This window comes from Nothoprocta perdicaria, unplaced genomic scaffold, assembly GCF_003342845.1.
Source record: "Nothoprocta perdicaria isolate Ctin4 unplaced genomic scaffold, notPer1 scaffold_0, whole genome shotgun sequence".
In the NCBI taxonomy this organism is placed as follows: Eukaryota; Metazoa; Chordata; class Aves; order Tinamiformes; family Tinamidae; genus Nothoprocta; species Nothoprocta perdicaria.
This window is the reverse complement of record NW_020454092.1, coordinates 13,930,081-13,942,499: the sequence shown is the minus strand read 5'-3', so window position 1 is coordinate 13,942,499 and position 12,419 is coordinate 13,930,081. Positions and strand designations below refer to the sequence as shown.

At 45.0% G+C, this 12,419-nt stretch overlaps 1 protein-coding gene across 1 annotated transcript in view; it reads right to left on the bottom strand.

The window, feature by feature from the left end:
• Positions 1-1,620: 1,620 nt before the first annotated feature.
• NASP (nuclear autoantigenic sperm protein) overlaps positions 1,621-12,419 on the bottom strand; it is an 11,132-nt gene continuing 333 nt past the window's right edge. The window contains exons 2-15 of the mRNA XM_026033617.1: positions 11,991-12,041; positions 11,363-11,473; positions 10,874-10,954; positions 10,241-10,338; positions 8,628-9,524; positions 6,736-6,812; positions 5,701-5,777; positions 5,498-5,571; positions 4,242-4,430; positions 3,754-3,920; positions 3,461-3,514; positions 3,289-3,360; positions 2,182-2,313; positions 1,621-1,754 (exon numbers count right to left, since the gene is read on the bottom strand). Of these exons, the coding sequence (XP_025889402.1) occupies positions 1,701-1,754; positions 2,182-2,313; positions 3,289-3,360; positions 3,461-3,514; positions 3,754-3,920; positions 4,242-4,430; positions 5,498-5,571; positions 5,701-5,777; positions 6,736-6,812; positions 8,628-9,524; positions 10,241-10,338; positions 10,874-10,954; positions 11,363-11,473; positions 11,991-12,041 (2,134 nt within the window). The 3' untranslated portion in view covers positions 1,621-1,700. The remainder of the gene's footprint in view (positions 1,755-2,181; positions 2,314-3,288; positions 3,361-3,460; positions 3,515-3,753; positions 3,921-4,241; positions 4,431-5,497; positions 5,572-5,700; positions 5,778-6,735; positions 6,813-8,627; positions 9,525-10,240; positions 10,339-10,873; positions 10,955-11,362; positions 11,474-11,990; positions 12,042-12,419) is intronic.

Here is a 12,419-nt window from a genome sequence, read left to right as displayed (position 1 = left end):
GTGGCAAGCAGCTCTGGGCTCCGTGTGCCCATGGCTGAGGCCTCTGTGCAGGTGCTGCAGAGCCGCTGCCAGGCAGCACAGGGGCCCTCGACGTGGAGCTGCTGGCGGTGGAGCTGGAGAACCGGCGGCTGGAGGCCGAGCTGCTGAGGCTGAAGGCCAGGAGGGAGAGGAGGGCTGATGCCGGTAAGGTCCGCTCCCCATGGGCTACGATAGAGGGCTGCCACGGGGCAGATGTCCCCCAGCCCGGGTGTGCCTGGTCCCCGGTGAGCGGGTGGCCTCCCCGGTCCCACAGGCTCCCGGCAGCAGGCGGCAGGGCTGGCCCAGCTGCAGGCAGAGGTGGAGACGCTGCGACGCCGCGCGGGGCCCCCCCGGCGCCCACCCCCGCTGCCCCTGCCCGCAGCGGCCGCCAGGGTAAGAGCTGCCCGCACCACGTCCTGCAGCACGAGGCCCCTGTCCAACAGCCCTGGCTCCGGCTCTTGCCCTTCCTGGGGGCTCTGGGAGGCTTTCTCCATTGCATCCCATCCCTTGGGAGGGTAGAGGCAGGTCCCTCATTCCATGCCCCTTTTCCCCCCTTTCCCAGCCACTCCATCCATTGGCCACAGGCAGGGCCTCAGCTCCCAGCTGCCCACTGGCTCCTCCTGTCTTCCCACTTCTGCCGTATACCATCCTTGAGGATCCTCCTCCAGCACAGGAGCTGCTGGACCAGCCTGGACCAGCCCACAGGTGAGCCACTGCACTCCAAGCGGGAAGAGGGGCTTTATTAACCACCAGCTTTAAAAGGGAATGGAAAAATGTGAAAGCTGCCAACCTGGGGCTTGAGACTAGGGCTGCAGCAAGAGAAGATACCAAGTGGGAAACAGGCACAGACCTTAATTCAGTCTCAGCTCCTCTGCCCTGTGACCAGGAAAGCAGAGGGTCCTCCCCTTCCCCAACCCTCCGCCAGGTCAGCCTGCCCTTACAGCTTAGCTTTGGAGGAGGCTAGAACCCACACCTCCTTTTTCTTCCCCCCCCCTCCCCTCTCTCTCTTCCTCCTCTCCTTTTCCTCATTTTTCTTCCCCTAGGACACAATCCCACCCCCACACCCTTTCCAGGTGAAGTTTAATACAGCTCTACCACATAGGCCATCAACTCCCAGCAAAGAAGGGAAAGGCCACAGCTGGGTACACTGAGTGTTTAATAAATGGCTTCAAGGCCTGGCTGTTCACTTCTCTGACTACTTTGGACTTCACAAAATCTTTCTACAACAGGCTGATGGAGTTGAAGGTAAGTGAACTCACAGCTAATTCAAACAGCCTTCCCATGTCCCGGAAGAGCTCACCTAGAAGCTGCTGAATTCTAGCACCTGCCTTTCACTCCATTATTCACTAAGACATTGACAGTCAAGGTTAATAGTTACACTCAGGCTTAAGCTTGAGAACAGTGAAGACTATGTCCTTTCCCAAAGAAAGGTTAAAGTACCCTATATCCAAGAGGAAAGAGATAGAAGTTGAGTATGTGTGAGGAAGAGAGATGCTTTAAGGCTAAGCCGAGTAGCTTTTACAAACCAGCAAGTGCAGCTTGTACCAGAAAGAATCAAGGCCCTGAGAATTTGCTTACAATCTTTATTGAAGTCATACAAAAGTTGCCAAAAAGTGAAAAAATACACTATATACAAAACCATTTTCCTTGTAAGGAGAGGAGTGTCCCAGGTTAAGGAATTATCATACTGTGCTTTCAACTGCAGCCCCTGATTCCACTTGTGGCCTTTTCTCTGTCTGAAGAAAAAAGAAACAAACATTTACTTTTTAAACCAAAACACTTTAGGACAGTGTCAATTCATGCACTAGAAGGCTTAACCAACTATGCATGCTTTGCTTAAATACCAATGCTAATGACTATAGCCCAACAAGGAGGTATTAAAACCCAGGAGTATTATTTCATAAAAATGCTTTAGCATCAACTCAAACACCCAGATGCCCACTGTATGTCCCACCCCAAAGCTCTCCAGTTACTCAGCTGGAAAGCAAACTCTCAGACACCTTGGTACAACATGCACCCTGCCAACTGGGGAATATTGCCCAAGTTACCAGGGAAGCCTCATGAAGACCAGCAGGCAACAGCTAACCCATTTACCAGGCACAAAAGCATGCCTGCACAGAGAAGGAAACACACAAGTCTCAGCCTCCTGACTCAACTGCCCACCTCCTCTTCCATTTTCTCTGCAACCTCATTTCCACTGGGGGCAGCATCAGCACCACCACCATTGACAGCCGGTTCTGGTTTAGATTTCTTGGCTTCATTGTCTCCCTGTTGAGGCTCTTCCTCTGGTTTCCTCTGGGGACAAAATTGTTTAGTCTTCACTCTGCACAAATGCAAGCTTAAATACTTGTAAAGGTAGCATCTAGGTGTCCCTGTGCATTATCCATTCAACTTCTATTTGATAGGTTCTAGACAGATAGTTTAATTGTTAAGATTCAACTAAAGCTCTGGTATAAAGTTCACTGTTCCAAAGGATTTCCAGGAAAATATTATTTACATACAAATACCTGTTGTACCAAGTTATTCTCAGTTCTAGTTCACCAAAGCATCCTACCCCTGAGCTAGATAACCACTGAAAGTGGATGGATATGGGTGTATCTAGCGCATGCGCAGCCACCTAGGTAAAGCAAATCAGGAGCTTCCAAGTTGTTCCAAGCAAATCTAGACTGAAAGAGGCTAATTCAACATAGGCAGACAGCCATGCTGTGCCACAACAGCAAACAAAGCCAAAAAGATTCCATATGGGATAGTGAAACTGATGAATAGCTTTGACAGAAGGCTACAACCTTTAAAGGAACCTTATGTTCAGTATGTTTTGTTCTCTCAACAGAGAACAGTAGCATTGCTGCACGTTACACTGGCTTTGCCACTTCCAAGTCCAATCTGTCATTTCCACTCGGAAGTAAGGGAACCCAACCCAGCCTGGTTGCTTGACCTTCTCAAGTTTTGTAGGGCCCTGCTCCTCTCCACAGTCCTCAGCAGAGCAGGACACTTGTTCAGAGAGCCCTGCAGAAGCCCCACACAGCTCCAAAGTTAGAGCAGTGGGGGTCAGGCAGGGTGCCGGATCACCAACAACTTGTTTCCAAGAGGCTGGATGGTTCCCAGTGGAAAGGAGATTTATGCACCATTTCTGGTTTTAGTTTTTAGATTTCTTCTGAGCATTGCAGTACTGGGTTAATATTAACTTCTAAGCCAAGAAATCCAATTACAGAGCAAGCCAGTAGTATTCCAAAATAAACCGTTTGCCCAACTAGTCATTTCAGGACACACCTTTTTCCTGACTAGGTGAGAGATGTCTGTAACACACTGAGATGCTCCATCAGCTGGTTTTCTTACGGGAATCTATTACAAGACAGAAATTACAGCATCAGTATCAGCTGATACTGTAATCAGCAAAGAGAAATCCTTAAAGGAGACAGGAATCCTTAGACATTTAACTTACTGTGGAAGCAGAACCACCATCTTCTTTTTGTGCAAAGCCAGATGTAGTTCCAACCTTAAAAAAAAGAACTGGTGAGTAAACAAGTTTTGACTTTTGATTTACACAAGATCACATACACTACTTTAGCGAAGGAAAAACTTCAGCCCTTTAAAGTCAGCTCTCTTCCTCAGTCATAGCCCTCATCTCATCATTTGAGAGTAACCACTAGCTATAACTGTGATACAGTCTGACCACTGGTTTTACTTCAAGTCTTGCTGAAAGACTGTTAAAATGAAATAAAAGGACATACTAACCAAAGTTGCTTTCAGTGCCAGCTCAGCTACTCTTGCACTCTTTTGAGACTCCTTTGAATCCTCTATTTTTTCTTTGATTTCAGGAAGCAGCCCCTTCAGTTCTTCAATCTCCTTCTCATCTTCAGGAGACCCACTTTCTGTTTTCTTTATTCGTTCAGTAAGCATAGCTAGGAAGACACAGTTATGGCAGAAAGAACAAAACACAAAACCCCAACAGCAGTTCAGTTATCTACATATACAACTGCAAGAGTCCACTAAGAAAGGCTGCTTAGACAACTGTGACATTACTATAGTCTAATAGTAATTACTATATTACTATTACTAAAAAGTAATAGTAATATAACCGCTAATAGTATAGCAGTTGATCTGCAGCTGCTATCAGGCTGTTACAGATCTGCATGGCAAAGTAGTAAGCCAAAGTTAAACAAATTCTTCTTAGACTTATATGAGCTATCCCACTTGCTAGACAGTTCTACACATCCACTTACCCAGTCTCTTGTCAATGACTTCCATGGATTTACCGAACTGCAGCACTGCCTCATCAAACTGGCTGTTGTAGTGGTAGGCCAAGGCCAACTGGTAGTGACTTTCGGCTAGGAAGCGGTCGTGAGCCTCCAGGTACTTGTGCTGTAGGGCCAGGCAGGCCTGAAACTCTTCTATAGCCTGTGTGTAGTTTTCTATAGGAGAAAGATATCAAGTCTTTAGACACATGCATTTATTTACAAAAGATGTGCCTCCCTATTCAGCTGCTACAGGTATTACTGCAGTTTTTAATATATTCTGAGAACTACTACAGAAGGAAAGCCTTGAGTTCAGCCACAGCCTTGCTTCAAGATTATCAAGTGACAACACTTGGTCCAACACTGCCTCCCACTCAAAGAACAGTTTAGAGTTCCTCTACTTATTTCAATAGAACATTTCAGCCATTCACTAAACACAGCAAGCTGAGCAGCTAAGTTAAAAGCAGACATTTTTTATTGTTTGACTTGCTGCCGTGAATTGCAGCAATACTTTATAAAACTGCAGCTTGAATTTGGAACTAAGCATAGTCACAAGCCACTTTCCAGCCATGCTCTCACTGACAGCATGACAGTGACATAGAACAACCCCCACGTGGTAGCCCTAGACCAGAAGCCTGACATATTATTGCCGTGCTTGTCAGAGAGATGACCCTCTCCTTGGATTTAACAAAATAGAAGGAATGGTAAGAAGAAAAAACTTGCAGGTTTATAGAAGAATAGCAGATAAGACACCTTTGAGACACAAAGCTGAGTCTGGCTCCCCACTCCCTTCTGATGGCTAAGATTCTGGGGCCATTGCTGACTGTTCTCCAGCATCTTGAGGAGTCCAGGAGAACAGTCCTCCTGACTTGCAGCCTTTATGACAGCACCTTGGTACCTGACACTTCCCACTACAGTCAGTGATTCAGTGCTTCAAATAAAGGGTCTTTTCTAGTTTCTGAAGCTAAACAGACCGTCCCCACAAAGCTGAAAACAGCCTGGTCTTCTATCTAGTAATGCAATGAGTTTTGAACTCAAGTCTTCTCCTGTTCTGGAATGATACATATATATCCAGTTTAAGGTACTAGCTTGTCATCTACTTATACCAAAACTTCACATGGCTGCACTAGCATAATTTTATATATATTTAATCTTAACCTAAATCTGTTCAGTTTAAGGGATGGAATAGATCAGCAGAAAGCAGATTAGATCAGCACTTTGTATATAAGAATTACTGTTTTTACCAGATTCGATGCTAACTTCTCCTAGCTTTAGATGAGCCTGAGCTGCATGGAGCTGAGCTTCTTTTGTTTCTTGCCTAAAAGAAACAGAAAGTGTTATTTTCAAATTCTGATCATAATATAACATTTACTAGCTACTTATGTCCCCTCCCAAACAATTTCCTTGGAGTTTCTTCAACAGATGCAAATGGGGATGACCTTTTTACCTTTTGTAGATTACTTTTGCCAACTCCAGCATGTCCCAGGCTAGCTCAAGATTTCCAACTTCATCTTCCTCACTTTCCTGTAAAGCACAGGAAAGTGTTAAAATTAAATAGTTGGCTTACATATCACGACAGCAACACTAAGTTCCTAAGCAGTGTCCTCAAGGAGTAAATTGTCCTTCTTGCAATAAACTGTTTACATTTGATGCAAGAAAAAAAATTAAAAACTACACAAGCAGTTATTATATCAACTGGAATTCTGCTTGTAGTGAAGGCTTTCAAGTTTAATAAAAGCATGTGTAGTTAGTTGATATGCCCTTAATTTTCAGAAATAACAAGACACCAAGGACTTCTATTATTAGAACAAGACTGGCTTTTGAGTTACTATTAAGACAAGCCAAAAGTTAGAGGAGTTTGTTCCATGTTTTAAAATCAGCTGTTTGAACTCCAATAAAACAGCCTGCTGCAGGGGCAGACAACTCCTCAGGTTTAAGTAACATTAAGACTTTCTACTTAATTCTCATCCTAATCAGGATATTGGACTAGGTACCTTCAAAGCACAGCAAAGCAAGCAGAGAAGAATCTGCTACAGACAACTTCAGGGACAAGCTAGAGCAGCTTTACCTGCTGAAGCTGGCCTGCCCTCACATTTGCCAGCTGTATTATTGAAACAAATGCTTGCAGTCTATGCATCAGACTAGATAAGCCATAACCTTGCAAAGATGAACAAGGTCCTATAAAGCAAATTGTGCCTAATACCATTCCTTCCTTAAGGAACACTAATTCCCAAACAAAAGTCTAGGCTTTTGTTTGCTTGTTTTTAAAACAAAAGACAAAAAAACCCACTCAAATTTTAGTATTCCAAGGGTAAAGTCCAACTAGTCCAACAGATGTCAGGTCAGACAAGTATTACTTCTCCAACACCCCCACTTCCCCATCTCAAACCAGGAAACATGTTCACCTTTGTTTTATCTAAAACTTTAGGTCATTACCAGGACTTTGACAGATCAGCCAAGAGTGGCTGATCAACAACCTCACCTTTTCTTCTGTCAATTCATTCTCCTTGTCTTCAGCTTTGTCATTTTCTTTATCATCCTCTTCTGATTCTTCTGCTTCTACAAGGAAAGGAGATGGATGAGAATGCTTGTTACCAACATGCTTTACATGGAGCCAGGCAGAACAGAATATATCCTGCCTGCATCCTTCAGTGAAAGGTTAAAAGTGTGATATAAGAACACAGATAACATCAAATTCTCTTATCAGTCAGCAGCAGCCATCTTGCTGAAAACATTAGGTGCTTCACATAAAGGTATTTCCAGGTTGTCTTAGCAGCTGTTTCAATTTAAGCTTCATCCTTTCTGGAGTGCTAACTTACCTAGAAATGGGTTCTCACAAATGCACTGAACTCCCACTGAAGCCACTGGATCCTGAGCAGCCCTAGAGGTCTCTCTCAGTTGCTGGACCTTCATGCTATGAACAACAAGTGTTTTCAGCAAGATACCTGCCAAGCTGTGCACAAATAAAACCTCCTTCTGAGCTCATTAGTGTTTCCTATTTCAGACATTTAGGCCACAATGTTATTAATGAAATTGCCATTGTGCAGGGCTGATTTAACTTAGGTTACTGTCAATCTGTTTTGCATGAACTGCTTTGCCAGTAGGAAGGGTTTTGGCAGAACAGGTAGTGAAGGAACCTGGCTAATTGCTTTGAAGTATCAGTTGACTTGTGTGCCAGAAAAGACACGACAGGCTACAACAGAGAATCCCCTACAGAATCATGACCAGAGACTAATTCCAGAGCAATGGAAACTTTACCCTTGGGAAGATCAGAGAATTTGCAAATCGATCCGACTTCCCCAAAGTAAGTACCTATCCCTGACAAGGCCAAACCTACAGAGGACAATCTCAAAGGTCAAACAGAGGAGATGGTAGGAAGTTAGTCCATTTTAAGTAGCGAGAATCTGGGTTGACAAGGCACCAGATCAAGATATTCACTACACACTAATAGTTCAAACAAGATGAAGAACTATGCTTCCAGAAACAGCCTTTCACAGGATTAAGAGCAGACAGCTATTCTACTAGTTTGTAGTACACTGCTTCACTAGTTTGAATGTGTTCTGTCTTCAGCAATACAAGTCCTGTGAGTGTCCAGAACTATTAAGTTTGCAACATCTAAATAAGGCTTCTCCCAAGCAGGTGAGCTACTGACCAGCTTATCAAGTAACCTGTGCAAGACAAACTCTTTAAGACCACAGTCTTAAGAGTAAAAGTTTTGCTAGATTACTTAATGTGATCCTGAAATAAATCTGTAATATAAGCAGGGATGCAGAATGGCAGAAAGAGCCCAATGGCTAGGAGACTGTGCTGAACAGAAGCAATAAGCCACCAGATTCCAGGCTAGTTAAGTATAGATTTGCCAACTAAGTTTTCATTTTTGATTACCATTTTTGATTCATCCAGAGTTCCTTTGTTTTGCAGAAACAGATTTACTATTTCATTATGTGTTCAGCTGTTTGCTTTTTCTGCTCCACTGATTTAAATAATGAGGTTATAACCAGAGGCAACTTGTGCTCCAAATTATTTAAAGGTTAGTGCAATGAACCCAGATGCATGCAAGTGACCATCCATTCAGTATTCTCCACCAGCCTAGCTGTTACTTACACATTTCACAATGCTGTAAGTTTGCTTTAAAAGGTTTGCTTTGCAGTTAGTTAAGCGTTAGTCTAAAGAAATGGAAGCTATTCACTGTTCCTTGAAATTTAACTGAAACCAGTTATTTGGATGTAAATACCCTTCAAGGGCCCCTTCACCGTGCCTTTTCCTTATTCTAAGGCAAACAGAAAATTCTGAATGGAACATTTTTTACCCCAGTGTTAGCCAGTCAAATCCATCAAGGCATCCACACAAAAGCACTTTTCTCCTCACTGTTACCTTCTCCCTCTTCCATCTGGTCATCTTTTTCTTCTTTTTCTACCTTAGCACCATCACCCTCTTCCATCAGGTCATCTTTCTTTTCCTCTTTTTCTACCTTAGCAGCTACTTCAGCCTTTTCTTCTGTGTCCTTAGAAGGCTCTTTACCCTCTGCAGGCACTGATGCCTTTGAGGACTCTGCCTCTTCAGGTTCAGCTGTTTTCTCTTCTGCAGCTGTTTCAACCTGCTCTTCTTTCTCTTCCACCTTCTCCTGCTCAGCTGCCTCTGCCTGCCCTTCTGCAGCTGCTTTCTGTTCCACAGTGACTGCTGCCTCTGCTGTCGCATCTTGTGCTGTCGTGTCCTCTTCCACAGCTGCCTCTGCCCGCCCTTCCACAGCCTTGCCCTTTTTCACAGGGGTCTCTATCTCCTTTTCTGCTGTTTCTGCTGTTTGCTCTCCTGCCACTCCCTTCTCTTCCACAGCTGCTTTTGCTTTTTCTGCAGTTTCAGCCTCTTCCACAGCTGCCTTGGCCTCCTTATCCAACACATTTTCTTTCTCCTCACTTGCTTCCTTCACTTTCTCTTCAGGTGCTATCTTTTGCTCCTTCCCCACAATTTTATCTTCCCCAGCTTTCTCTCCTTTTGTAGTCTCCTTTTCCACAGCTATTTGTTGCTCACGCTCTTCCAGAATTACTTTTTTCACAGAAGCCTCCGTCTTCTCTCCAGCCTCTTCAGATTTTACTTCCATGTCAGCAGTCACTTCTCCTCCTGCTTTTTCTTCTGACACCTCTTCCATTTCAATGTCTTCTCCTTTGTTTTCCTTTTCAGTTAGTACTGGAGACTCCTCTGTAGGTTTTTTGGACTCTTCTTTTTCCCCCATGGCGTTATATACCTGCTCTCTCAACTCCTCCCTTGCTTCTTCTACATGATTGAGGAAGCATAAACATGTCTTCGAGTTTAGTGATAAAAGCATTAAATGGGCACTGAAAATACCACCCCTCAGACCCTCCAGTGTTGGTTTGTCATCAAGTTAAGTAACTTTCCTTAAAAAGATGTTTTTGAAGTAACATATTAGGACACAACCAACGGTGCAACATGAGCTAAGCAAATCCCTCCCCCAGACTGAATTATTGCAAGCAGCCGCTCAAGCAGGGTGCATTTCTGTGCAGTAGCATTTTTAGTCAGAGCTAAGCAAGAGGCACCAAGTTTTTCTTAATAGCCTGGACTGACAGGAATTCCTGTATTACCTCCAGCTGCAGGTAGCATAGGATAGTTATTGTTCTTGGGCTCTTCCCCAAAACAGAGACTGACCTGTTCTACCACATACACTGCACGGCTGCAAGCTTACAAAGCAGTTCAAGTTGATTGTGAAACTTAAAGTCTGAATGCAGCATTTCAGGACACAGCATCTGGTGACCCTTCACACGTGCTTTAAGTGATCAATTCCTCACAGAAGTTTTGGAGGTTTTGTTCCTCCAAACTTGTGTAAAGATTGAACAAAAGTCATCCATTAAGGCCAAGTGTATCAATACAATGATTCAGGCTATCTAGGCGAGTCATTAACTAAACACAGATCATTTAGACAAAAAAAAAAAAAAACTAAGTATTTCCATCACACAGAACTCAGCTTTACATACCATCAACAGTTGGAGACACAGATTCATCTTCAGCTTTTTCTCCTTCCTCTTCAACCTGTACCCCTTCCAAGGCATTTCCCAATACACCATTTTCCATTCTATGGGGAATAAGAGTTTGTTATGCCTCGGCTTTTATATTCACACTGCTTCAAATGCAACACAGTGAGACACACAGGCCCATCCAGTCCATCCTTCCAGTGGGATCCTTCCTGCAGTAGCATGAGGTCCCATTATTCCAGCCAGACTCTTGATCACAAAGTTCTGTCAGGTAAATAGGAATTGTCAGGGTGGTTGTTTTCTGAAAATACGTGGGTACTTGGTAGGTAACACTTCCCTCCAGAGAAACATGGATACTTGCCATATGTTTACTTAAAAACAAACTGTTTCTGCTACCAAATAGAATCAAATAGGAACACACTACTATGGACTGACTAGTTTTCCACTGAAAAACATCTTGTTGCTTCCAGTGTCACTTCTCACCCGCAGTGATCAAACTGAACAGCCTCTTAAAAACAGCCTTTCATTCCTCCCTCCCCAGCAGGGGAGGCATCAATCGCTTGCAGGTGTAAGTCACCCAGAGGAAATGTACAATACCTCTATGGATACACTATAAATGAAGAACCATTAACGTACCTGGCCAACTCTAGAAGAGATTTTCCATAGTAAAAAAAAGCTTCTGCACACTCATTCGCTGTCTCACCATATTTTTTACCCCTACAAAGGTAACAAAGCATTATTCTGGGTCGGGGTCCTTCTTAGATTTTGATATTCAACTTAAGAGCTACTAAAAACTCCTGGACAGGAAGAAGGAGCTCCTTAGTTTATCCCCCCCACTTTCGAGCAAGTACTGAACATTCTTCTCACTAATCTTGAGCTGGTTTTCATGACCATCCAACCATAACTATTTGAGGAACCCCAGAAATTATCGCCCTCAAAGACTGACCAATATCATCACAAAATGGTCAAGTACCACCCTGTCATAATTTGTACCCTCCTCAACAGTATTACAAAAGCAGCAAACTATGCAAGGTAGAAAACAAAACCTTCCATGTTTAAGCCCATCCATACACTCAAGCTGAAACCCTAGACCTATGAAAACACAGAGAGCATCTTATTACTTACAATAAACTAGCAGCTTCTTGGAATGCATTTACAGCAGCTGGAATATTTCCCATTACCAAGTGTTTCTGTCCTAAGCCCAATAGCTTCTTGGATTCTCCATCCACATCCATACTGGAAAACCAGAATACAAGATTCTGTTAGTTTTCGCATAATCAAAATGAGACATCAGAAAAACTTGCCTTCAGCCTCCAAAGCCAAGTTACTTTCACATATGGAACAAGTCACATGTGTGACACTCGGTGCCTCCGTTTTAGGCGGACCACCCTGTAGCTTTGGCGATCAATGACAGACAACCAGTTGCTGCAAGGTGACAGAAGGGGTCATGACACTGCTCCCCTTAAACAATGCACTTAAACACAATGTGCATTGAGAGCCACGTGACTCGATACGACACTGAACACCGAAGTGTTCCAGCTGATACCAAGACACTCAGAGCAAGGCGCAAGGACAGGCTGCGACTTCCCATCGTGCAGCCTGACGCTGCTGAGAAAAACAGCAGATCCGAGTCCTAGCTCCAAGGCTTTCCATTTCATTCTTAGGGAATAAAGGAGTCGTTACGCTGATCCTTGGAGCCGACGCAGCCCGGAAGCCGGGGTTTTGCGAGCAGCTCCAGCCTGCACTTACTTACCTGTCTGTTTTCTCCGCGGACGTGGACGGGGCAGCCAGTTCCTCTTCCATCCTGCAAGGCAAGGAGGCAACACGGGCTCGGGACGGAGGCTGCGCCGAGCGGCCCGGCCCCTGCCGGAGCCCCCCCTCCCCCTCGCGCAGACAATGGGCGCTTTCCCGCCTTTCCCCGCCGGCCCCGCCCCCCGCCTTTGGCGCCAAGCTCCGGCAGCGGCTCCTCACAGGCCGGCGGCGCCGTCACGTGACGCGGCACGACTACCTCCCGCCCCCGCCCGAGCGCGCACACCCCCCACCCCCGCTCCCCGCCCTCTCCCCCGTGGGCAGGTTCCGCAGCTTCGGCTGCCCCCAACAAAGATGGCAGCGGCCCCGCGGGAGTCACGTGGTGCCTCGGCCCGAGCCGAGCGGGCCCAGCTGGCGCTAGGGGGGCGCGGGC